The sequence below is a fragment of the Anopheles ziemanni genome, chromosome 2, assembly GCF_943734765.1.
Source record: "Anopheles ziemanni chromosome 2, idAnoZiCoDA_A2_x.2, whole genome shotgun sequence".
In the NCBI taxonomy this organism is placed as follows: Eukaryota; Metazoa; Arthropoda; class Insecta; order Diptera; family Culicidae; genus Anopheles; species Anopheles ziemanni.
The window spans coordinates 52,265,452-52,291,823 of record NC_080705.1 but is presented as its reverse complement, the minus strand read 5'-3'; the positions used below and the strand labels follow the sequence as shown (position 1 = coordinate 52,291,823).

General features: G+C 39.8%; 1 protein-coding gene across 1 annotated transcript in view; it reads right to left on the bottom strand.

The window, feature by feature from the left end:
• Positions 1 to 26,372, bottom strand: part of LOC131282906 (protein qui-1) — a 41,442-nt gene that overhangs the window by 10,768 nt on the left and 4,302 nt on the right. The window contains exons 6-16 of the mRNA XM_058312450.1: positions 21,715 to 21,856; positions 21,174 to 21,333; positions 18,927 to 19,860; positions 18,652 to 18,852; positions 7,813 to 7,982; positions 7,599 to 7,745; positions 7,231 to 7,528; positions 5,424 to 5,541; positions 1,477 to 1,588; positions 1,213 to 1,395; positions 901 to 996 (exon numbers count right to left, since the gene is read on the bottom strand). Coding sequence (XP_058168433.1) covers positions 901 to 996; positions 1,213 to 1,395; positions 1,477 to 1,588; positions 5,424 to 5,541; positions 7,231 to 7,528; positions 7,599 to 7,745; positions 7,813 to 7,982; positions 18,652 to 18,852; positions 18,927 to 19,860; positions 21,174 to 21,333; positions 21,715 to 21,856 — 2,561 coding nt within the window. The remainder of the gene's footprint in view (positions 1 to 900; positions 997 to 1,212; positions 1,396 to 1,476; positions 1,589 to 5,423; positions 5,542 to 7,230; positions 7,529 to 7,598; positions 7,746 to 7,812; positions 7,983 to 18,651; positions 18,853 to 18,926; positions 19,861 to 21,173; positions 21,334 to 21,714; positions 21,857 to 26,372) is intronic.

The following is a 26,372-nucleotide window of genomic DNA, read 5'->3' as shown; positions in this document are numbered from 1 at the left end:
ATCCTGCAGCGCCCTCTTTTTGTCATCCTTGGGACCTTTTAATCGGATCGTTGCAAATTCGCAACAAAAGTAGAACATTCCAACTCACATTGACAATGAATTTCAGAGTATTTACTATCTCCAGGACCTTTGTATGTTTTAAGTAATATGCACTTGTATTCCACTATACTTTAAATGGGTTCATAAATGTAATACAGAATTGGAACAAGAGAAATTAGTTTCCTAGCTTTCTTTTACTGTTTTGACACAATAAAAAAATCGTCGATGCTTAAGGGGGTGACAGTAGCAATCAACATCAGCCCTTTACACTATTGCAGTAGTACACTAATATAACAGTAAGCTGAAGTTATTACAACCGAAATTAAATTTTGTTAAAAATTATTGTATCTAAAACAGTAACTTATAATCAGCGTAGAGATAAATTTAGGAAATTAGGTAAAACATTTAAGAACGTCCTATTGAATATGATCCTCATAAACTTGATGCCAATTGATAGAAACCGAAGAAAAGATTGAGTCCAAATAACTTTTGAAACATTACCCTCAACGTTCTGGTGCTTTCCTTACGTTTAAACCCGCTACGGACGGACGTGACGAACTTTTTCATCAATCAACGTCTTCTTCGACCGCCGAGAGTTTGTTTATTTTTATTCTACAAACCAAATAGTTGCACACAGCTCCGAGCCAGTGAAAAGTTAAAACGATTTCCACGGGACTCTTTCGCTTGCCCACAGTAGCGGGGGGTGAGGAGGTTGGAAATCTTTTCTTGAATTCACCGAAGCCACCGTCCCCGGCGGTACCCTTTTGCTTCGATGCTTTCCACGCACAGCGTCGCCCTCGAGATAAAAGTTTTCCACGCAATTTCCGTTTATGGGATTAGTGCCACCCGTAAGCTGCTTACCTTCGATTTGTGGCCTTTCAGGGCGTGCAGCTCCGTCCCCGTGGTCAGCGACCGAAGATACAAACCGTTGTCAGCGCAGTGCACCAGAAGGAATGTCTGTGCGGTTCCGATGTTCCCGATGGCGGCGAAATGAGGAAAGTTACCGGCGAGCGAAATGAAAGAAGAAACGATAGGGATAAAGAAAATGGGCACGGATTGAAGGACATCCGCCAGGAAGTTGGCAGCGTTCGAGCAACCGGGATGGGGGTTTCTCGGAAAAGCGATGACTGCCAACACCACCCGCCCTTGCTTTGTCCGTCGACGAATACTTACCGAGTCGCTGGAAATCTGTGTGTTGAGGACCGGTTGCGCCAGCTGAATGCAGTTGAGAAGGTTGAAATTTTCCAGCGACCACAGACAAACGGTAGCGTCATGGCTGGACGATACCAGCACCTCGCTCGGGTAGCTCACGTGCAGCGACGTCACCGGACCGCGATGATGATCGATTTTCGTCACCTGTTGGCATTATTTAGTTCACGTTGAAGTCTACGCTGAACAACACAGTACGATTGCGAATGGTGTTTGTTTGTGACTTACCAGTTTTCCATTTTCGAGTAGGGCAATAATAATACTGGAATCATCACTTCCGCTGATGACGTATTTGTTTTCCAATGCCAACGTAGCGCATAAGGCAGGTGCGATGTGCTCTCTGCTGGGAAAAGGGCAAAACATTTTTATGAAACATGTTCTATGTTTAATATTTTGCATATAAAATTCTGGTGTTCTAATACAGTTTGAGCGCTTGTCGCTTAACTTCAGTTTGGAAGCTATGTTTAGGTGTTGCTTCACGTAGTATGTTGTAGTGTACTTATACAGAAGTAGGCTACAGAAATTACACACATATATCCTTTGGGAAGTATTTGGTTTTTAGTCTATGCTCGATTTCCTAAAAATGTTAGTTTAACAAATTTGATAACCAAAATTCGTCCAAAAATGATTGTACCAAAAATCTGTACTAAAAGCAGCGTGGCAGTCAACGTATTAATTAAAATTTATCTTTTTTTTATCGTTTTTTTTTATTTTTTATACATATTTTGACGGCTAGGCCCTATTGTACTCCTTTTATCGTTTTTGTAAGTAATCAAATTTTATATCTTAATTATAAATCATAATTGAATCGTGAAGGACACAATAATGGCAAATTAGTTCACAGAGTAAGTCACGTTCTGTGCTAACTAACATTCAGTCACTCATGGGAGGAATCCTTCCGGGAAGGAAATACAGTCAAGGCCGAGAGTACTTTTATCGCTAGCAAAATTACCATTTTCCTGTCGGAGAAAGGTTAATTGAAAACTTTACATGCAATTTTCTCCATGGTCTGGGGCCTAGATGACGTACAGTATCGCTGTCTGTAGAATTCATTTTCCCGCTCCCGACCTTGCCAAAGGACGAGAACGAGCTTGCAGCAGCAGCAGCAGCTTATCAATGCGAATGGAACGGCGTGCTTTGACACAAGCGACTGCCATGTTTGACACAAGCTGCTTCTTATGCTGCTGGAGCACGCTCGAAGATCCTTCTGCTCGGTCAACGCAACCGACAATCATATCACAACAGCTACGCTGAACGGCTACGTAATGAAGTGTCCGTTCGCTTGCTGGGCACGATTTTTATTCTCCCACTCCGAACATGCTCGAGCTCGGAACGTCGCTTCCGTTTGTTAAGTTAATCCCTTTGCAAGAATCTTTGCAAGCATATGCAAATGAAAGAAAATAGTGCCCCCATTTGCATCACAAATGACACTGCTGGGTGGCGTTGGGGTTCTTTCATTCTTTACGATTTGCACCATATGTTACAAGGATATTTCTTCAACACACTGGCACGAACTTTTGGAACTGCTAGAGTCGGTCAGCAATGCTTGTACGATTCCATAATGTTAGGGTAAATCATAGTCTTAACGTTGTTATAGGGACTCTGCAACGGTAGAAAACCCGACATTGTGTCTCTAGCTGGCAGACGAGGAATCAAAACAAAAGCCTCCCCATCGAAAAAGCTACAAATTTATTGCACCACGACGATAGTTTCTATTTAACACGTTGACTGCCATGGCTATCATTTTTGATAGCCAGCTGTCATTAGTTCTAAAAAGTTTTTGTCCCATAAATAAATGAAAATGAAACATAAAGAATATAGTAATATTAAAAATAAATTCTTTGGGAAGCTAAGTTTTGGTTTAGGCTTCGAAAATCGTCGGTTTAATAAATGTTATATACAAATTTTATCATAAAAGATTGTACTAAGAAAGTGTGCTAAAAACGCTTGGCAGTCAAGGTGTTAACACGTTGTGTACCAAGCGTTTTAGCACACTTTTTAGTACAATTTTTTAAAATAAAATTTGTTCATAACATTTATTAAACCGACGGTTTTTTAAGGCCAAGCTAAAACTTAGCTTACCAAATAACTTATTTTTAATATAACTATAAATTTTATGTTGCATTTTCATTTATTTATGGGTTAAAAACTTTTTAGAACAAGAACTGCTGTCACCCATATTTGAGTGACGCGGTACAGAACGTGTTAACACGTTGACTGCCAAGCGTTTTTAGCACACATTTTTAGAACAATCTTTTTTAATATAATTTGTTCATAATATTTATTAAACCAACGATTTTTGACGGCTAAGCAAAAACTTAGCTTCCCAAAGAATTAATATAAAGTATTACTATAATTTTCATGTTGCATTTTCATTTATTTATGGATCAAAAACTTTTCAGAACTGATTTTTGCTGTCACCCACTTTTGGGTGACATGGCAGTCAACGTGTCAAGCAGGGAATTTAATTTTTGACTCATTATACCTCATCTTTAAGACGTTGACACGTTTTTAGCACAGCAGCACAAAAAGAGCAGCTAACATGACCTCTAAAATAAATTAGTCACTAAATACACAGAAAAATCTTAAATTTTTTTCAGCTTTGGATTTTTAGAAAAGTTTTTGTTTTTTCTTGTTAAATAATATTAAGCCGTTATCAAGGTATTATATCGAATATTTTGCATCGATCAAAATGACCGCTATTTGCCTTCTAGTGTTAAGATTAAGTGAAATATAAGCAGTTTGTTTTAATTTAAAAATTTCGTTTAGTAAACGAGACAGCTTACGAATAGCTCTGAACCTACAAATTGTATAGTGTTTAATGTATTGTTACTCTTTAAAATAAGTTTCCCATTTTCCTCCAAACGCCACCTGAATTTTTAAAGCCCAAACATTTATTTCAGGAAGCGAAAAAATCAAATATTTAGTCAATCAACAGATTGTATTGTGTTCCATAAAAGGGTTCATTTCCTCAAAAATAACACGATATTATCTTTCACAAAGGTGGGTTCTTTTGTGCTCCAAAAATCACGTTCGAACCCATATCATGCTCAATTTATCAGATCATCATCGTCGTCATTTCTCAACCCCTGCCACATACCGATACCAATCGATTTTTGATAACTAATCAGAGGTGAACACACCACGAATTGATTTTCTAAAAAAAAAAAGAAATGTTCCCCCATTTGATCAGTGCCGTGTCATCTGGCTGTTAAAAGCAGCTTCTTTTAACATGCGTTCCTTTTTGGCCTGCGCAAGGGATTTTTTCTCTTCTTCAGTGTTCTTCCTACGCAACACGGTTGTGTTAAACATAACCGCCCGGTAAAGCGCGAGGAGAAAACCGGCAATGATACTCCCAGCGGCAAAAGGATATGCAAATTAGAATCCTGACAACGGGAAACTCCCTGCTGACACGTTCAATTGCTATCCGTGGTGTGATGGGTACGAGCTTAACGAACGAAAATTTCCCAACCGTACAGATGCAGCCGAGCCAAGATGATATAGCGCCATGTTAGGAACTCATTAATTTCTTAAGTTTTGCTTTTCCTTCCCCCGTTGCGGGCTTGGGACGCGGGTCCACAAATCTGAACCCAGCAGCAGAAGGAAGCAAATGCCTATGATGGGTGGGATAGAGGAAAAAAAAAGCAACTGCTAACAAACTTTTACCACGGAATTTGGCTTTAGGGGAGAGCCAGGACTTCAGGACGCTGCGAAGTGTTTGGGGGCAGAAAGGTGGAAGCGATACATAGCACGCATGTACCTCAACGTCGTCGGATTTTGTTCTGTCATTTGCATATCGGCCACATAGGAACGGGAGGACACGTTGAGCCCCAAGTTGAAAGCGTCTCGTTTACCGTGCTGGATTCTCGTACGCCTATCACGTAAGAGGGTTTGATTTGATTTTGAATGCTTCCAACTTGAGCCCATTGCCACCTTATATCACTGTGTATTTATTGTTTCCAAGCATCGTACATCCTCAGAAGCACACACAGAACCGATGAAGCAACTTTCTAGCCACGGAACCCTTTACCCGACACAAACGCTTCCACATTACTTTTATGCAAATATTTGCCCAGTTCTGGCCAGAACTGGACGCAAAGTTCCACTCGTTGGTCATCCCTGGTAAACCCCTGTAAATATCTGGGTGGGATGAGCATGCTGGACAGCTACATTACCGTAATCTCAACTTCATTGTCAGCGTCTTCATGTCCCAGACAATAACGGATGTGTCCTCCGACGCCGTGATCAGATACTGCGACTGGACCTTCATGTACGTTACTGGACCACTGTGACCTGCGGGTGACGAAATGGAAGAGGAGAAAGGAAAAGTAGCAAAACACTAACTAAGTAGATACAAACAAACACAATATACGAAGTACAAGTTTACTGAAATGAGAAGAATGTACGTGGTGGTGACAGATGGCTAGAGTCCTCACTCGTTTTGGCAAGCTTTTAGCTCGTTTGTAGGTAGTCAGAAGCTTAAATAAAGGGAACTTTTAGAATGTTTTTCTTGTGTTGTGTTTTCTTGTACTTTTCTCTCTTTTGAATTGGAAGTCACTTGTCTAATAAAATTGGAATTCTTTATAAAACCAAATGAAAGGGATTGTCTTATTTACTCATTAATGCGTAAGCATAACCTAAGACGGTCGTTACGACAGAGAAAAGGGAAAAATAATGTCTGAGTTTGAGTTTGGATTGTCGCTTTGTGTTTGTGCCATGAACGATGTTAAAAGTAACACACTTAATCATAAACGACGGCATTGACCTTAACATAACCTATCGTAATGGTTACAATTCAAATTATTAGTTTTGTGATTAATTTAGAACAATTGAAAATCTATGCTAATAGCTTGGTTTAGTTCATTTTCCTGTATATATAAAATATCCGTACAAACCCCTTAGCCAACCTCTACCTATATTGAACGATGCAGAACATCACAGATTAAACCTTGCTTAGCTAATTATTATTTTTTTCTGTAATTTTGTGTATTGAAGTCACAATTCGATAAAGTTCTTATTATTCATTATTAACACGTTGAATGCCATGTCTATCATTTTTGATAGCCAGCTGTCATTAGTTCTAAAAAGTTTTTATCCCATAAATAAATGAAAATAACCTTAAAAATTATAGTAATATTTAATATAAATTCCTTGGGACGCTACGTTTTTGTTTAGCCTTACAAAGCCGTCGGTTTAATGAATGTTATAAACAAATTTTATAGAAAAATATTGTACTAAAAAAGTGTGCTAAATACGCTTGGCTATAATTATTATTATATATAATTATAGACGCTGTAAATAATTATTATTATTTACCGAAAGACTAGTTGCAATTTGTTCAACTCAATTTGGCATAATATCCCGAACTAAGTTTTTATCTAATTCTATCATTTAAATTTATTCTTCTTTTCTATTGTAACTTACCATTCATTTCATATTATTAATTATTTTGCAACCAACAATATTTTCCGTTTCCAGCTGCTCCCAATACGATATACAAATTACTCGCTGGACTAATTTCATAACAGAATGCATAATTAAAATAATCCGTTCACGATATTCATTTGCACAAAAAAGTCTTTACTGTTAAATTTTTTTTTTTTTCGTTTGACCCTTACTCTTACTAGCCATTTTGCATTATAAGCCAAACAAAAACCCAACGACAATCCATCCGAAACGAAAGACGTTGTTCGTGGGCTAAAAGAAAACGCAAATAATCCCTTCGGTGGATAAAGTCAAACCAAACACTCTTTTTATGGATCATGACTTTGTGGATGATTTTGTCGGTGAACAGAAAAAGGTAAAATATTTAACTTTTTCCTATCCTCTTGCCTCGAAGAGATTAGGAAGTATATAATTAAAAGATTTTGGTCAATCTAGACGTGGTGCGAGTCGAAGTGATAACCACACGGAATCTGTATACCGACGAAAGTCTCTGGCCAGTGGAGTTTGTTTGTCATATAACGATGGAAAGCCACTTACCTTTGAACGAATGCACCAGGCTGTTGCTCATGATGTGCCACAGCTGTGGATCGCCGACCTTTGGCGAGAGAATCAGATGCTGCTTGGACGGCGACACCTCGATGCAGCGGACTGGACCCGGCCCGGGCACGGTCATGCAGCGGATCTGGCTGGGCAACGGAACCGGAAGCCAACCAGTCAGCGGAACCAGCAAGGGCACAGTGTAGCCATCGCACCAGGCCGTCGCCGACTGCACGGTGACACTCAGCAGAGCCTGCGGCCCCTCGTGGGCTGATACCGACTTCAACCACGAAATCAACTGCAAGGTGCGTCAAACCGAACGAAATGTAAACTCGCTGTCGCACTGTTGGAGCGGGATCCATGCTTACCTGAGCCCCGAGCTGCATGGGGTCGCGAGTCAGTACGTCACTGGACTTCCGGATCGTGTAGTACACCAGCTCAATGTCCCGGTCCAGGATGTAGCAGCGGACGTGCTCGATTAGGCAGCGCAGATAGCTGATGGACACCGTTTGAACCTGCGGGACGGAGACGGTACGCATGAGGCGGCGGAGAAAACCAACAACATCCCTCGGCTACACTTACCGCGGCGAGAAGGAAGTCAAAGTTGCACACGGCAATCTCCTTAAGCTTTTTCGTGTCCTCCGACTTGATCAGATGATGCCAGGCTTCCTCCACGTGCCGTATGCTGTAGGAAATGTCCAGCCCCAGGCTTAGCACTTGCGTCACATTGTCGTCCTGCTGTGTCTGCATACCTGAGCGAGGCGACATCAATCAGAATGTAATCAAACAACAGCTGCAGGTCGCTTGTGAAGTCAAGAAAAATGTGTCGCCATACGAACAGGAGGCCACATTCCAACGTGAGTGTTGTCTGTTGTCATGATTCCAAGAGCTCTAACGGTAAGAAGCCGTAACGGAATCAAAAACATTGTTTAGGTTGGCTGTCAGGTAATGTGAGGGAATATGCTCCTCTTAAGCGGAAACTACTTTTATGTCCCGCAATCCATTCAAGAAAAATAATGCAAATCTTCACAAATCGATACTCTACCCTCTATTAGAATATGCGTGATTTTAATTTATGGGGCAAAATGGCCAACAAAGTGGAGTGGAACGTACACCGTAAATAATTGTTTAATTTGAGGTTTTTTATCGATATTTAATATTTGATACAACTTCACCACGAGATGGACTATGTCAAGAAATCTAGTAAAATGAACTCCAAATAAAATTTGAAATTGTTGTTGTTTTGGAATGAATTTTACAGAATATATTTCAATATACAGAATACTTAAGGTAATTGGCGTTAAGGAGCCCTCCTTAAGCGGAAAACATTAATTTCTCGCAAACCATTCAAGGCAAAACCCCCAAAAATTTTCACAAATCGATTCTCAGCCCTCTTCGCTACTACCATACAATAGTAAAACGGCATCAAAACTCTTATTATTGTTAACAATAGAACATGCGTATGCAGAATACGTACAATCTTGCTTCAATCTAGCTGAAACAGTATCATACTGAAAAAAATATAAATCATGAGTGTTTTTCCTAACAAACATTACATTTTGCTTACATAAGCCGATGCATATTGCCCCCTAATACCCTTTTTAGACAAGGGCTTTTACTGTTATCTTTGCCCAGAATTTTACTGCCAAAATAGGCTTTTCACATAACAATGCTGTCCGCTCGTGTAATAACGCAAAGTTCCATAAAATAGGTTTTGCAGTAAATTGACAATTTTCATGTTTGAATTTAGCGTATTGTTCAACCTAGAGTAAAGAAACAAAATCTGCTGCAAACAACAGAGGAAAAAGTAAACAAATCGCCACTTTGACATAAAAATTCTAATCGAAAGAAAATCGGAACCGGGCACGAGCAATAAAAAGGCAATTGCTGCCAATGGCCATTTGACACTATCTTCCAAAATCGACGGACAGAAATATTCCTCGTCTAATAAGGGTACAATGAGGAAGTTTGTCTCCAAAAATAGAATGAAACGATTTTAAATTCAATTCGTTCAACCATTCGTTCATTAAATATTGAGATGATTTATGAATATCTGCTTCATTCCAATATTTTATTTTAATGCTTAGTTTATGTGAAGCAGAAAAGACGTAATATATATATATATATACGAAAATATCAGTTTCGATGTTTTTTTTCATTTTGTGTAGTCGTTGCTATTAGTGCGCAGTGTGTAAATGAAAGCGCACTCAATATTGATTTGAGTGTGTTACTGTAAAAAAATACAGAAGAGAGGTAACTTGTTCACCGAAATACTATACATAATCACAAACAACTATTTTCCATACGCTCACACAAAAATCCTATTTTTTAACTACATTAGTATGGTAATAATTAAAGTATTCCATTTTAAAATTTTGGGATTTGTTAAATAAACTTATTTGGACTCAAAGTTGATGTAATAACAATTTTTACTCGTCTGTTAATAATTAAAATGTTCAACATGGTTGTGCAGTGTCTGTTGGTAGACCCACGGATAATCCGACCCCTGGTTACTACTATGAGGCAGTCTTACATGATTTGTATGGGTATTTTGTATCATCCTGTTTTCTCTGTTAATTCATAATTTAAAGCCGTGAAATTCACTAGGACACTTTCCTTAACAAACATTTTTTGAGCGTTCAAGAACTCGCTAAAACTTATCTGCTAGAACGCGAATATAACATCGATGGTAATAAAGATTGTTGATGTAATGAAACAAAATGAGTTTGATGAACCATAATATCTACTTCCGTGAACGGTTTCAATTCACATTGAGATAATTAATAAAGAGGCTATTATGATACCTCTACGCCTAAATTACAAAGACGAGGAGAAAAATTGAATTTGATAACCAAACCTTTTTTCTCTTCAAGGGAAACATTTACTTTTCTTCTCCTTCCACGCCACGCGTAACGAGCGTAATGAGTGAGCGGCAAAATACCTTCGGTGCTAAAATGCGCGTAAAATATGACACCACGGTACCTGGAGAAACCGAAGGACCATCGTTCTGCCATTTACCTGGCATCCACGCTTTCAAACAACGAGGCCTACGATACCGGGCAACGGGCCATAACATCGCAAGACACTGATGCGGACGCAGAAATGGGGTATCTTGCTCCACAAAATGTCATTAACTAGATTCGCCGTAGGCCGTTGGTACAAAACTGCGTCCCAAACGTTCACTAGAATGTTTCTCACACACAAACACACACGCACTATCTCGACAAGAGTGACAAACGGCTCGTGTCGCTTTTATGATTTTGGCACGGACTCACTGTTAAAGGGGCACACCAAAGTGGAAGTCATGGCTCGAGGATGCGTCGCTCGCTTTCGTTTGGGTTTCGGGTTTTTAATGTCACTTCGTTTCCAAATTGCCCTGTCCGGTTTGGGACTTGCGTTGCTTCATGCTCAAGGTTGGGTTGCTGTTTAATTAAGATTCCCTGGAGCGGAACCGGGATGTAGGAAAACACGATCCATCACAGACGGGGATGAATTCGAGGTCAGCATGTAGTAAAATGTCCGGCACAGGATTTGGTTTTGATCTTCCTGCTCAGCTCCAGGTTCGCTTGTGGCACCGAAAACGGCGGATCAAATGTGATCCACGCCGAAAAGGCACCGGACGCGCTGTGTTATTTGATTTCATCCGTGTGCGTGTGTATGTCATAGAAACGTAAGGACAACAATATGCTGCCATCTGTGTGATTAGTTGCGCAATCAACTGTTCAACGAGACAGCAAATAAAGCTCTGCCCATCTCACAGCACTAGCGAAAAGATGGACAATCTAAATCCAAGCATAATTTGATTTTTATACATTTTCAATCAACTGATTTATGAGGTTCCTTCAATTACGGTGATTTTAGATTACATTACCAAATGATTTCCCTTGTTTTAAATACACTAAAATGCATGTACTAGGTGCAGTAATTTAAATTACCGGTTTTGCCTTTCAGACCTAACCTTAACGTAGCCTACGGTTTGCAAAATATATTAGTATTGTTGTTGGACATTAAGCTATTGCAATAAGTTAGCTTCCCTATGTTAAAATTAGAGAAACTAGGCCCGTAATCGGTTCGAAACATAACATCTAAGCATCTACCATCTGTGACGGCCGTAGTGTGTGTCAAAATTGGACCTTGTCCAAAAACATCAAAATTTGCAATCATACTGAATGTGTCTCTGAAAGAATTAGCAAACATTTCAAGCACTACAAAACATTAAATAGCTAAGATCCTGGGTGCAAAACATATTGCAATATCTCAATTCAAACGAAATACGAAATTAACAAAGGGAGATCTTTTGTAAAGGTCATATTGAAATTTGATTAACGTGGTCTTGTCGGACGACAGTTTATCGAAAAGTCGAAAAGTGAGTCAAAAACCCGGTTTGGACGGAACTAATATTATTATTATTACCCAAAATTTGTCTGAGTGATGGAAAAATTGCATTTGCACATACAGTGACCGGCAGGAAAAAGTGCCCACTTCGAATTTTGTTGATTTTCGCTCAATATTTTTGTCTCAATTAAACTAAATATTCTGCAAGTATTTTTCGTATATTGATTTACATATTTCATATAAGATCCACTAATGAGTAAGCGAAAACAAACATATTTTGATTTTGAGAAAAAAATAATAAAAAAAAGTATCTAAAAAAACAGTGACAAGAAAAAGTGCCCACTTCAGTTATTCATTATTATACATAAAAATAAGAAATAATAAATGCATTTTGATATTTTATGTGTTCTCTTTTAGCTTTTAAAACCTGCTGAAGGGGTTTTGGCATACTTTCTACTAGGATTTTTAGTTTTTGGAGATTTTATTCTTCTCAAGCGCGCATCAGGGCTTCAAAATTGTTGTTTTTATTCGATACATCAGTTTTGTCCACCCTGGCATCGAGAATTGCCCACAAATTCTTAATCTCCGGGCTCTGAGGCGGCCATTTCAACAGTTTTGTCCGACAAGACGTCGAACTTGGCCCCGCCGGGCTGCATCAAACTTGCCCCCGCCGGGAGAACGAACTTCTCTTCAAGGCCCGTCAGGATCAGTGAAATCTCCGAGTGAGTGATTTTGTTGCAGGATGTTTATGTTTATGTTGTAATCTGCAGTCTTAACACCGTTAATGTTCCCAAGGCGCCCCACTCCACTGGACGAAAAACAACCCCAGACCACCATATTGCCTCCTTCATGGCATACTGTGCCCTGGATGTGGCGAACCTGCAGCATTGCCTCCTTCGATCTGCACTGTATACGTTCATGCCATCTTCGATTAAATCGTTCAAATTTTGATTCGTTAGACCACAGAACCGTTTTCCAGTACTCTAGAGGCATAGCAGCATGTTCCTCAGCGAGCTTAAGACGCTTGGCCTTATTGGCCTTGCTGATATAAGGGCGCCTCCTATCAAATCTGCTCTTTAACTCGTATGCAACAAGCCGGCGACGGATAATTCATTCAAAAACGGATGGCTGAAGTATTTACATGATCTCCCTGACAGTTAGTTTTGAAGTTTTCTTGTCTTCACGAATTATTTTAGCGTCCATGCGCGCATCTGTTTCGCGCTTGTCTCCTCTACGAGGGCGATCCTCCACCGATCGGTGCGTTTAAAATGTAACTATGAATTTTCCTACCGCTGCGTTGTGGATTTCGTACTTTGAATAAGTTACTTTAATGTAGATAAGTGCCATAAAAAATATTTTATGCTATTTAATTTCTCGTAACACTCAAATTAATGAGATACCAAAACCTAATATAAACAAATTGTATATTTACAACCAAACATGAATTAAAAACGTGATCATACGTGTATAAATGTCAGAAATAGTGCTAACAAACCTAAAAAATATTAAAACGCAATAAATTGGTTAGCCCTCAATGCAAAACTTTATGCAAAACTCGAAATTTCAAAGTGGGCACTTTTTCATGTCACTGTTTTTTTAGATACTTTTTTTTATTATTTTTTTCTCAAAATCAAAATATGTTTGTTTTCGCTTACTCATTAGTGGATCTTATATGAAATATGTAAATCAATATACGAAAAATACTTGCAGAATATTTAGTTTGATTGAGAAAAAAATATTGAGCGAAAATCAACAAAATTCGAAGTGGGCACTTTTTCCTGCCGGTCACTGTAGATACTACTTCTTCTTCTTCTTGGCGTAACGATGGCGCTACCGCTCGGCTGTCGCGGACCCCACAGATACTACTTCTAATAACAGTATTTTGATGCTCAGTTCAATATTTTATACTGACTTCCAAGATGTTTTTAGTTATTACACCTGGTAAAGCGAATGTGCAAGATTACTGGGCAACACTGGGTCTATGCTTGTATAATCTAAATCGGTTATATACTTTTATAAAAATCAGCAGGATTTTTTCCATCCGTGGGTTATGAAAACAAATCTGAAATTCCATATTTTTTACTTTTAGTGCGTTAACTTCTTACGAATTAAGTGTATAAATACCATTGGTGGATAGTATTTAACCGTAAATCAATATTACACGATGATACCATCAATGAACACAAATTAGAACATACCAGTTTACTTGATATGCCACCAAACAATTCAATTATTAAAAAAGTAATCCATTAATAGCTTGAACATGAATGGTGTCGGATGAAGCTTAGGCGTTTCGAAGCTTAATGTTGAATATGCATTTCTAATTTAACGACTTTTGCAATCCACATTTATTACTCGTTTTTACAAGGTTGCTCATGGGAAAAAAGCTCTTCCAGTCCAATGGCTTCATTGTTCCTGTCTATCCACGAACCATCCGTAGCTCATGAATGGAGTAGGTTAATTGGCTACCCGCCCTTTGGCCAAGGGGGATTCCAATGCGAGCGCTATGAAACAGGGTTTAACAATGAATGTAAGCGTAATCCATGAATGATATTTTTCTCATTCTGTTTTTGTTTCCACTTTAAAGCCCTACACAAACTGTACATCCATGTTTTTGTTTCGCCGTAAACGGGCTTTTGCACCGATCCGTAACCATAGTTTGGGATGCACCGGCCCTCAATCAATGGCGCCCAATTTTCCGGATATCCCCACCGTTCGATAGGACGACTATATTATCAACGTTGAACTAAAGCTTTCCTAACGTTGCCATCGGTACGGTACGTTACGCATAAACGTGCGCCAGAATCCAGTGATTCAATTAAAATCAATTCTAGCAATTTGCACCTTTGTTGGGTCAGCTTCCAGAAACGCTCTTGCTTGAAAAAAGAAACATGATAAATGGACCAACGGGGAAGAAAAATCGAAAGCAACTCCCCGCCCTCCACACCCTCGCACGGGGTTGATCGTGAGAATCTGAAAGTAATTCCTTTGCGAACAATGGCGGGACAACCCCTTTTGTTTGCGCTACATCATGGCGAAAGCTGAAGAACGCAGTTACGAAGCACTCGGGCAGGCCGTGGCACTGAGTGCCGACGATAAGAACTGTGCGCCGGTGGAAAAGTTTTCTTACGCCTTTGTTTTGCACCTTTTGTCGAACGGATTGCATGGCTGATAGAACTAAAAAACCGTCTTCCCTGACGGACCTTGCCTAATGGCGGACGCACAACAAATGTCGAAGTTCTTCTATCACAATAAAGCAAACTTTTAAAGTGTTTCATTGTATTTCCCGCTGACGGGAAAGTGCCTTTGGGAAGTGAGCATTGGCTACTGGGAAGTATAGCATTGAGAGAAACTACTGGAACGAGAATCGTCTTAAGATACCAAACCAAAATGATTGTTTTGAAAATAGTTAATACACATTAAATTTTAACCAACATTACTCGTATTCAGCCCATCCTTAGCATAACATTCATGAAAATTCACTTCTCATACATTTTCTTTTAAGAGCCGTTGAGTTGATGTCACAGTACACACACACTAATGTGTTTACACAAGATATAAAAACTAATTTGTAATTATTGCTACTAATTGTTCACATTTAATGAAAGATGAATAGTTCTGGGCCGTGGTAAAAAAACGCTTCCAAGACGCGCTGGCAGTGCATTTGCCTTTTCCGTTGAAAATTATTTGTCCTATACCAGTCCCAGACTGTTCAAAACTATTGATTGTGGTCTCATAGTTCTACGGATATTACGTACAAACTTGAGGCCCCTGCAATGCTTGTTTAAAAAGAGGTAGAGTGTTTACTCCTCACTTGAGAGTTTTCTAAAGTTATGCTTTTACTCTTTCTGATAAAACTTCGTTTGAAACACTTCCAGGAAGCACCGGTCAAAATCCGGTTCTGTAGTTGTTTTAGTTGTTTTCAGAGGTCTTATTTAATAGTTACAAGTATGGCATATTTAAAATGATTGATATTTCATAGATTTCCACATAGTGTATAAGCCCTGTTGTATAATTTTTTATTAACCCACCCTACCATGTCGGTGTCATTGGATCCCGCTACAAAGATGCATACACACGCGGATTGAGGATTATTTTCATCAGATCTGTGTATGAATGTAAATTTGTGGTAATATTAACCTTTTCACAGTCCGGTCAAGTCGTGAAAATGACATAAAAAATTGCTACACTGTTCTTACATTTTCGTATAGTTTTTAATTTAAAACCGAAGTTTTTGGTTTAAAAATGATACTTTCCTAAAAAAAATTATGATATTATTGATTAAATGATGGTTAGTTTGTATATATATTATTTGTAATTGTGATCAGCAATAATTTGCCAATAATAAGCAAAAATTTGGTTCAATTGCATCGTTTAGAGGCAATTAAAAACATTTACAAACACATCAGAACGTGTTTTCGAAGCAGGTGCACTCCAAATAATCGCCGCGCAACGAAAGTAGCAACAAGGCGTCCAACAAAAAACGGACAAAGCAGTACTAATTCCATGCGCTTGTCCGAGTCAGACTCGGGCAAAATTAAAAACCTCGAAATTGATGCTAAAAATTATTGTTTACGGACAAACTACAGGAAGTTGTCGACAATCTGTGGTTTGTGCAATTCTCAACCAACATTCTTGAAACAGTAGAACAGCATTGACGTCTTCATGGTCGGTCATGATGCGCTTTGTTCTCGCTTTGAAGTCACTAACTTGCCGCGGATGGTTAGTATTTTCATTTTGTCCACAATTATGAAATATGAAAAACATAACTAAGTGCATTTACTTTTGACAAAAACTACTAAACAGATTTTCCCATTACATAACATTGATTGCTACAGCAACCAGCTTGATTTCAGAAATTGTAAGGATACTTGGATTAACAAAATACTTTTCTTGTTGAAATTGTGTTTTGAAGCAATTTCAAATTTTCGCGCTGCACCGGGTCCGGGCCTTCCGGGGTTCAAATGAGTCAAGTGAAAACAAATGCTCGATACCGGGTAACTAGCAATGTCGTTCGTATAATTTAACAGAAAAAAGCAAATCAAATTGCAACACTAGCAGAAGTGATGGCGAATTTCCTTTACACTGTCTTCTCAAACAACGGGATACACGATTCTTCAAGTGTTTCACAACACGTTCAAAACACAAATTCATATAAAACACAGTCACTAACAAAACTAAAATATCGCCATGATGTACAAACCAACCACAACGCATTCTAGAATTCACTCCGTTGGACAAAACGCGGAAACCGGAGGAGTTAATTGATCGACATTTCTTAGCAATAAATATTTCAAAGCTTCCTAAGATTAATAAGAAGTCGAACAGTACCGATTTAAATGGTTCGACAAGTGACTTGGAGGACAAGTGAACAAGTGACAACTGGACTTGGAATAAAACGTTGAATGAATGTTATAGGTATTTGACCAAAATTTCATATTACACCTCCTAGAAAATGCAGAGTGTCCGTTTAACCGGGCCAAAATAAAGATATGTGCGTTTTTTTATGTATTGTTTTGTTGCAAAATAGTGTAGAGATCGTACATGTTTATTTTGTTTGTGTTAGTAAAACTGACACACACTTTTCTCAAATGTAAAATTTAGAAAAGCAGGAATCAAACAAATGTTCAACAATATCGGCAGTGCTTAATCTTAACGTGTGATATATTTCATAATCTATGGTGCAGTATTGGCCGAGTTGTTAGTGTAAACAAAACTCTATACCAAAAGAGGGCAAACATATATGATGAAAGATATTATTAATAAAGTTTTGGGAAGTGTATACCTACAAATGGTCAAAAATACCAGTTTGTTTTTATATAAAAGATCAACGTTGCAAATTTTCTGATTGGTTATTTGCAGCACGTTAGGAAGACAAACATAGAAACAAACGTTGAAGAAGAATGTGAAAAGGAGGATTGGATTAAATACATGTTAAAACCACCAATTTGATTCATGTCTGATAACGTGAAAATGTGTCCTTTTTTCCCCAACGACTGGGCTCCTAGTTTAGCAGATCTCAATCCAATAAATTGTTTATGGTAGTCAAATGAACTTTAAAATATAAACAAGGAAAACATGTTCACTTTATCCCATTTCAATAATTTCTGCAATTCTTCGGTGTTGAGAGAAAATAGCCATGGAAGTCTTGCGCTTGGCATAAACCAATATAAATAAAGACCGCAAAAGTTAAGAAATAATGTATGTTTGAATTTATATGAGAATATATTGGACATCTTATAGACATGAGCAATATGAAACATCTTTAAGTAGTGTCATTTTCTAGATTTTTTAAAAGATTCAGCTATTCAAAATAATAATCCATTCTTTAATTCCACACTATTATCTTGATTTTTATTACTGACTTAATAAATCTTAAATGTCTGAACGCAAGTTTTAAATGTTCGAAAAATATTCTTGGGTATTAAAAGTAAATGTGTCTAGGTACATTAAAGATAAACCCATGCTCTTCTCCTCTTTCAGTTAAAATTCTATGGCACAAACCACAAGCTAGGGGAGCAATTTGATGAGTTGTTTTGTTTAAAAAAGGACATCCTCAACCCATCTTCGTTTAATCAGGTTCGATATTTGCTTCAACTTTACTTCTTGATAGTTTGGAGGTACCTTTGGTTATTTTAAATCGTCTTTGGAACTTTGAAATTAATCAAATACAAATCATAATATGACAAGACAAAACAGCTATGCACTTGACTCTTCCTGCCCTCGAGATCCAGTTTTAATCAGCTTACAAATCATCCCAGTGGAGTTCACGAATAAGCTCTAACCAATGCACACTCCTAAGTATACCGAGCGCGAGGACGTGTTTATGACAACTTCCGTTGTGCTCGCAAGCGCTTTGAAATTAACTCTATTGATTTTTCAACAACCGATAAGCAGCCCTTGAACGAGCTCCAATTAGCTGTCCAGCACTCTCGAGACCGTTTAAAACGTAATGGCTGTGACAACGAACGAAGTTTCCCTACTCGAAACGTGAAGCCATGCGTCGAGTTTTTATCCCTTTGAAATCGTGCAACAATGCGTCGTGGTCCGTTTGGGTAGAGGAAGGATTAGCCGACAAGTACTTACTCGATTTCCTACTGTGCTGCTCGGTGGAGATGTCGTCGCTGTCGTCGCCGTCCGGCGGGAAGAACAGGTTCACCAGCTCCGAGTGGATGGAACGGGCGATGTCCGGCGTCATGTAGCGAGCCCGGCTAATCTCCGAGCATATGCTGTGCCGCCAGACAATCAACAGCTTACCGGACATCAGCTTCTCCCGCAGTACCAGCCCTGAAACCGGAAGCGAAAGGTGAAGGTGGAAAAAGGGGGTCCGCAAAGTGGTCAGCGTACAAGTGTGTACGTACTCATCTGGTTGCGGATGGTACGGAAGGTGGAAAAGTTAAACTCCCCTTCGCTGCTGTCGATGGCCACGTCCGCGTCCTGCGTCGGCATCAGCAGCTCCAGCAGCTCCGTCTCCGTTAAACCGTACTCCGAGCACGTGATGTAGATGGCCAGCCGGCTGAAGCCCTTCACACCAAACCGCTGCTCCATGGCGTCGAACACGGCGTTGACGCGTTGAGCGAAGCTTACGTCCGAAACCTCTCCGGGACCGGCGGACTCCGCACTCGGGGCCCAGGGGTGGACCAGCGTTTCGTTCTGCTCCAGCGACAGGTCGAAGAAGTAGTCCGAACAGCGGAAGCGCTCCTTCTGCATCGGCGTGAGCTTGAGTGACTCGATCGGCACGGTGGTGGACACGACGAGGAACACGTTCCAGGGCAGGCTGATCGGGAGCCAGGAGAGGGCGGCCACGATGTCGCAGTCGAGCGGGTTCAGCCGGTGCAGGTCGTCGATGAACAGGAAGAGTATCTCGTTGTGCAGGTCCTCGCAGTGCTTCAGCAGGTTCTGGAACCAGTTGTTGATGTAGAGCGGATCGAAGGAGGCGTCCTTCGGCAGGTAGCCCTCCGGCAGATTGAGGATGATGGCCAGCTGCTGGCAGACGACGCGCAGCAACTCCAGGTTGTAGGCCGAGCGCGGGGTGGCCGCCGCGTACCGTATCACCCGGTGCACCTTCGTGTGCTCGAACCAGTCCGTCAGCTGGGCGTAGACGTGCGAGAGCAGCGTGCTCTTGCCGCTCCCGTGCCCACCGTGGATGAAGTAGGGCGGGTGGCGGCTGCCGGAGCGGAAGTTCAGCAACACGTTCTGCCGTATCCGCTCCGGAACCTTGGACGAGTTGTATCTGTTTGCACTCAGGTGCTCATTTAAGTACATGATGTGCGTCGAGTGTTCGTGGAATATTTCCTGGGTTTCAATGGGCCGGGGGAGAAGAGCAAAAAACGATGGTAACGATCGCCATTAGATTGAATTGAAAGAAAACAATAAAATACAGAATGTTTGTTATCAAGGATAAATGTTAATATGAATTATAAAACAACATCCGTCAGGTTAATATAGTGTAGATATTAGGTGAAGCAAATTATGGAACAATCTCTTTAATGGATTCCTTCCTTAGTCTTTTTTATTCGATAACATAACTAAATCCAATCAAGATCAGGAGATACTGTTTGAAACTGTTTAGAAATTACAATTTGCCAAATTTATAGTCTCTATGTATCAACCCTTGAAGAAACGACCTAATTTGGTCAAATATTCACAATTTTATAGATCTTCTCCATCTTCTTCTTGGCGTAACGACATCTTGGTCATTCATGTCTGCCCGTTAAGGGCTTACGAGACTTGTTTCCCTGTTGTACGCGAATAGTCAGTCCTCTCGTATAGGGGAGGTTCTTGTCTCGTTTGGGATTCGTAAACTTCGGACTATGAAGGAATATAAATTACCAAAAAACCTATTACAAAAACTTTAAAATAAAGCTTTTGAGTTTCGTTTTCGTTTCGAGAGGATAGGCTACGTTCCAAGCAGGATAAAAAACGACACACATCACAACGCGCCATCGTAGAGCGGAAATTCAGTTTTCTACTTTCCAACCGCACGCTTCCGGTGCAGCGTTTCGGTTTATGGGAAAATATGTACCTTCCAAACAGAACCGTCTCTGCACGCTCACATAAACCGTACACTCGACGTGAAATGCAGTTTGTGCATCGGCGATAGAGTTCAATGGAAACGATGAGCAAGCGTAAATGATGGAACACTATAGCAAAAACAGAATCTCTCCTTTACATAAGTTCAATTGATGGCGTAAGCAAAACGAAAAGGATAATTTATGGTTTTAAAGAACATAAGGATAATTAAAACTCCACTGCTGTTTATTGTTCACTCGTTAATTTACATGAAAATATTATCTGCAGTGAACTATTGAGTTTTTTTCCTTTTGTAATAAATGTTAGACGAATAGTAACGCTGTTGGAAAATGTTCCATACTGATAAATCCCCCATTTTTTAATAATAAGAACTGGCACGTGACTTATCGTTCGAGCGAGTGCCACTTGTTTCTAAACAAACAAAATGGCACGGAAACACCGTCATTTGTGCGGCCTACCGGAAACCATTCCATCATCATATCGGTGGATTAGAGAACGTACGTACGTGTGTTGGGAACGCATGCTTATTATCTCTAAATATAGACGTAGCAGTGCCGGAGTTTCGCATTACTCACCTGTACCGTCTTTTTGCGCCCCTTGCCGCCGTTCGGGTCCTTGGCCAGGTCCTGATCGATGGCAGATTTCATCATCTCGAACATTTTGTTCTTGAAGCCCACCAGGTAGAGATCGTGACACTCCCGCTCCGGGTCGATGCCATTTTCCGCCCAATCAACGCTGCCGCACACACCGCATGGGGTCGATAATGAAAACATCCCCCAAGACCGGCCCGGGGTGGAGGTTCAGGGAGGGTGAGAGGAGTTGGTGAGGGCAGCCGGCGAGAGGTGGACGAAAGAAAGCAAGAGCAAACAGAATGGTTACGGAATGAATATTCATTTTGTTTTACCTTTCCCTTTTCCACAGCATCGGGACGGGAAAGCACCAGGTTGGGCCGGGAAAATCGTGCCCCGAATCGAGGGGTTTTGGTAAAATGGCCGACATGGGAACGTGCATGGGAGCGGCCGGCGAGTAAAAAACCCTGAGGTCTAGGTGTTTGTGGAAAAGGATGGTGATGATTGTCGCAACAGCAGGGGGTAGAAATCACTCGGACACACTTACGTGAGCGTCTGGCGGTTGCTGGCAGGTAGAGTGGCGTCCAGGTTGGCCCGCAGCTGCTCGGTATCCGGGTCCGGGTCCTCGTGCTCGGTAGAACCGTTCTTCCATTGCCGGAAAAGTGCCAAAATGCGTCCCGGCGAGCACGCTAAGCGAGGCGGCAAACGAAGTAAAACGAAACAATGAGACGGAGAAAGGACGACGAAACCGAAAAAAGATGGATGAACGGTTAATGGCGTGCAACACAGCGGTGCTGATTATCTATTTATTTAGGTCGGTCTTTCTCGCGCGTGTGGTTTTCCGAGGTACACTGCGGGAAAATGAGGAAACTACCACCGCGGGTCGTGCGCGATAGTTGAAGAAGAATCCTGCTAGAAGGGGAACCGCCGCGGAGGGTCAATGGAAACAGAAAAACCAAAAACCGAAAGTTACAGCAACATGCAATGTCCACATTAAGGAGACCAAATGATGGTAAACATGATTGTTTTGTAAAGTTAGAGCGCATCTTGTGGACGACTTCTTTGTCTTCGAACAAAAAGCCCAAACAAAATCAATTAATGCTCCCACAATCGAAAATGTCCTTGCTCCATTACCTCACGTATTTTCTTGTGCTGTAAACTGCCAAAAAATACTTAATTATGAAGACACATATGTTTTACGCATCAATTACAATTTTCATGTAAATAACATTTCAACTATGAGGTCCAACGTCATGTAGAGTACATTTAATATTTTTTCATTATTAATTTAGCATCCGAAATGGTTGAACACTCCAAAAAGTTTTATTGAATTTGTGTTCTCCTTAGAAAAAATGTTATAATGTGTTTTTTCTCGTCTATCTAAATACGGGGAAACGCAAATCAATAAATGGAAGGTTATAGATGTAGAGAATATTTACACTCAGTTGGTTTGAACAAGTCCACATTGCAATAAGGTGGAAAACCTTAGCTGATTTCTCACATTAGGATATTTAATTTTTTAAGTTTTCGGCCTTACATAGAATGTTTTTAAAGAACCAGGTTTTTGGCATTTGTGAGATAATCTTTCCACTGACATGATACAAACTTGTTTGCTAGTTCTCCTTGTCGTTTTGACTACTACATGGTGTCCAATATATTGTCATACACTTTTTGCATCGCACCGTAGTGGAGACGTTTAGAATGTTTCTTATAAAAAAGTTTGAAAAACTAGTCTTTTGCTAGTATCCATTTTTCCACTGGTAGTTCTAACCTATTCAATGGCTTCCACCACGGTTTAGGGAGGTATATTACAAAATTTTCAAAAATACCTCTTATTTATATCTAACAATGGCAAAGTAAACGCTTTACATTCTGCAACAGGTATGTTTGTAGCGTTTTGTGAAGACAAGGGGACGGGATGATAAGCTGTTTGAGTACCTTTTAACAATTCCAATTTGATCCATAACTGATAAGGTGGAAATGAGGCTGACTTTCTATCCAGAAAGACTGGGCTTCCAGTTCCTCAGATCTCATTCCATTGAATTATGTTGAGTGGTCATATTTGTTATCAAACAAAACATGTTCAATTTGGCCCAGTCCAATGCCGCAATCCTTCGACCAACTTTTAAGCCTGGTAAAAAAGCCGATAAGAGTTTTATTCAAAAACATACGCATGATCAATAGAAACATAACTTTGCAAATAAAAATGAGATCAAGAAAATCCAACTTTGTATTGCGAAATAATTCATTTGAATTTGTATGAGAATATATAGGACAGCATGTAAATAAAACTGCTGGACCATGGTATTTACTTTGAGTGTACGATACACGATTGTAAACCTACTTCGGTCAACGACGCAACCATGAGAGGCGTCAACCCGAACAGGTCCTTCTCCAACTCCGAGATAAGTCGGGAGGGAAAATGCTGGGAGCTTCCAGGGAGTGCTTCGGGAAGGTTTTTAGGGGGTAGTAAACGGGAGTAAATCAATTGGTGGGCAACCATGTCAATTGTATCCCGTTTGAGTCCATCGTCGAGAGCAGGATAACTTTGGTCTGATGATCCAAAGGTTGTCTAGAAGCCTCTCGGCGACATTCGCTTTCCCCCTTCAGGGGATCGTCGCGTGCCACAACGTCCTTAAAAGGAGATTTTTGTCCTTCCGAAACCCTCCCATCCTAGCTCTACCTTATTGGTGCACAGGCAGGATGGGGACAAAGGGTCAGAGAGGTCGCCTTAGAGGTCGATCATACAAAAAAAAACCTATTTCGGTAATTAATACATTTTCATTAAAAGTTAAGCCATTAACCCAACACTTTGCCGAGAAATTCGCCTCTATACCCATTTTAAAATATTTTCTTGTATAGCCTATTTAATTAATGCTTCCACGATACAAATTTGATATTCAACTTTTCTTTTTCTGTATGGACCGTGCTTATGAAATGTGAGCTACAGTCATCCATTTATTTTGGTTTTGTTTAAATTGATTTTAATTAATGAAATCTGCTTCAAAATCTGCTATTAACAGCTTTCAGGCTGGCAATTGGCAAGCACCAATGGCCATTTTTCGCTTCAAGCTTATGCGCAGCACAGAAATCAAGCGTAAAGTAATCGATCGTAAGCGAGCGATTATCGTAGTTTGCCGCCAAAACAGACTGAAATTTTCCGGCCGAGGTGAGTGAGATGTGCAGGAGCTTCCCATTTCAATTTCCATCGTATTTATCTATCACAGCATTCGCAGTTCGAATGAGCCACGATGCGCCCTACAACCGAACATGGCGAACAATCTCGATAATGAACGCTAAGTGGGCACGTTCGGTGCAACGAGGAAAATGACAACTGATTTCCATTACTCTCAATTAACCGGGCGACGTGACGAGGATGCTTGATTGAAAGATAATCTATAACGAACCGGCGAAGCGTGATCGCTGCAAAGGTCAGGTCGACCGACCTTCGATTGCCCGGCTTCGGTAGCGATAGGATGCAATCAAATTGTACTTTCACATTCGCTGAGAGTACTTGTTGTTACTGGGACTGTGGTCATTTTCACATTGCTATTGATATGTACCGCAGGCGATTTCAATTTGCTAGTCAAACATGGGTTGCCTAATTTGTAGGAATATCGTGCAAACACAGCTTAACGGTATGATAATGAGTAAAACCAACTTCTGTTTGGATTGCTCATACTATAATGTTATTTTAACGAATTGTGTAGCACAAACACCATTGTTTGCCAGCTGCAAACCGAGACTTACATGAAACGTAAATCACAATCGCAAATGCTGAAATGATTTATCTCACATGGAGTAATCATCAGCAATTCACATACCGGTCATTGGACAAAAATCGATTTGAATGATGAAATTGTACTACGGAGGGAAGAAAGAAACCACGCCAGATGATAAACATTACTTCACATATAATGAAAAAAAAGAGTAGCCGAAATTGCGAAACCTAGAAACGTTATGTAGCACCTCAATGTTGGTTTGAATAAGAAGTATACAGGAATTTCAACAAAGAACGGAGCGACATAAGATGAAAAGAGAAAAACTAGATTTGATTTGATAATAATAGCACAACTCTCAACTCAAATGTGAAAGTGGCGCATCTACGTAATGCGCAAAGTTTTCTTTACTTGATCATATCAAACAGTAAGTTTCGTTATGTTCTCATAATACAACCGGTGCCACTAAACATACAAACTTTATCTTAAAAGAGGTTGTGTTCTCTCTAAAGCACCATGTTCATCTTCTTTTGTCTCTCGCCAATTTGAGTTTGTCTCTAACTTATCAGCGTTAGAACTTTTGACTCTATCCGATAACATAAAAATGAAAATGGTTATTATATTTTATCTAGATATTTGCACTGCAACAGCAATAAACATTAATTAAATGACGCTTTAGAATTCTTGTATCTATTACCACGAAAGTTTTTACTGATTTTCGGAGTACATTTAAGTTTGCGCTCTCCAATACTGCACAGAAGCGGTGCATACGCTAATATGAACTTATTTTCAAAGCTGCCAAATGTCACTTATTTTGTTTGTTTGTTACAACCGCTGCCGTATATTTTGCAAATTTTGATCAGCACCATTCTTTCATTTTGTTCACAATTTTGACTCATTTTCTGTTAGTAGCAGGTGCATGAAAGAAATTTAAGTACAAGTAATAATATTTATATCTACATTCATTCTAAATTCATCTAATTTTTAGATTGGAACAACATTGAAATCAGAAGGTAAAACCAGATGAACACGAGACAAAAGTTGATCTGAATCTCAGCCCCTTTGGGACAAAAGTTGATGCGGGTGGGTGCAAAGATAGGAGACAACAACTATTTTATCTGCTTAAAAACCTCAAATTAAAAGACCAGAAACAGTAGTTTCAGTTGGCATGACGAAAATATATTTAACATCTGACCAGCAGCAGTTTCAGCAAACTAGTATCTATGTTTCATGTGGCAGTGATCTATAATATTCTTTAAATTTATGGAAACACTACAAAAAATACGGATCAAGATTATGTATTTGGGTTTTGGTGAAAAGGAACTTCATTGGCCCTTCTAGAGCTTACTCTCTTGCTTCGCTTTTGAAACGATATCGCTAGGTTCAGTGCTTTTATATCTTGTCAATGGTGTGCGGCGACGATAAATTGTAAGAAACAACGAATTGAAAATTAAGCCCCAACTTGGAAACGAATCAAAGCGGTTGC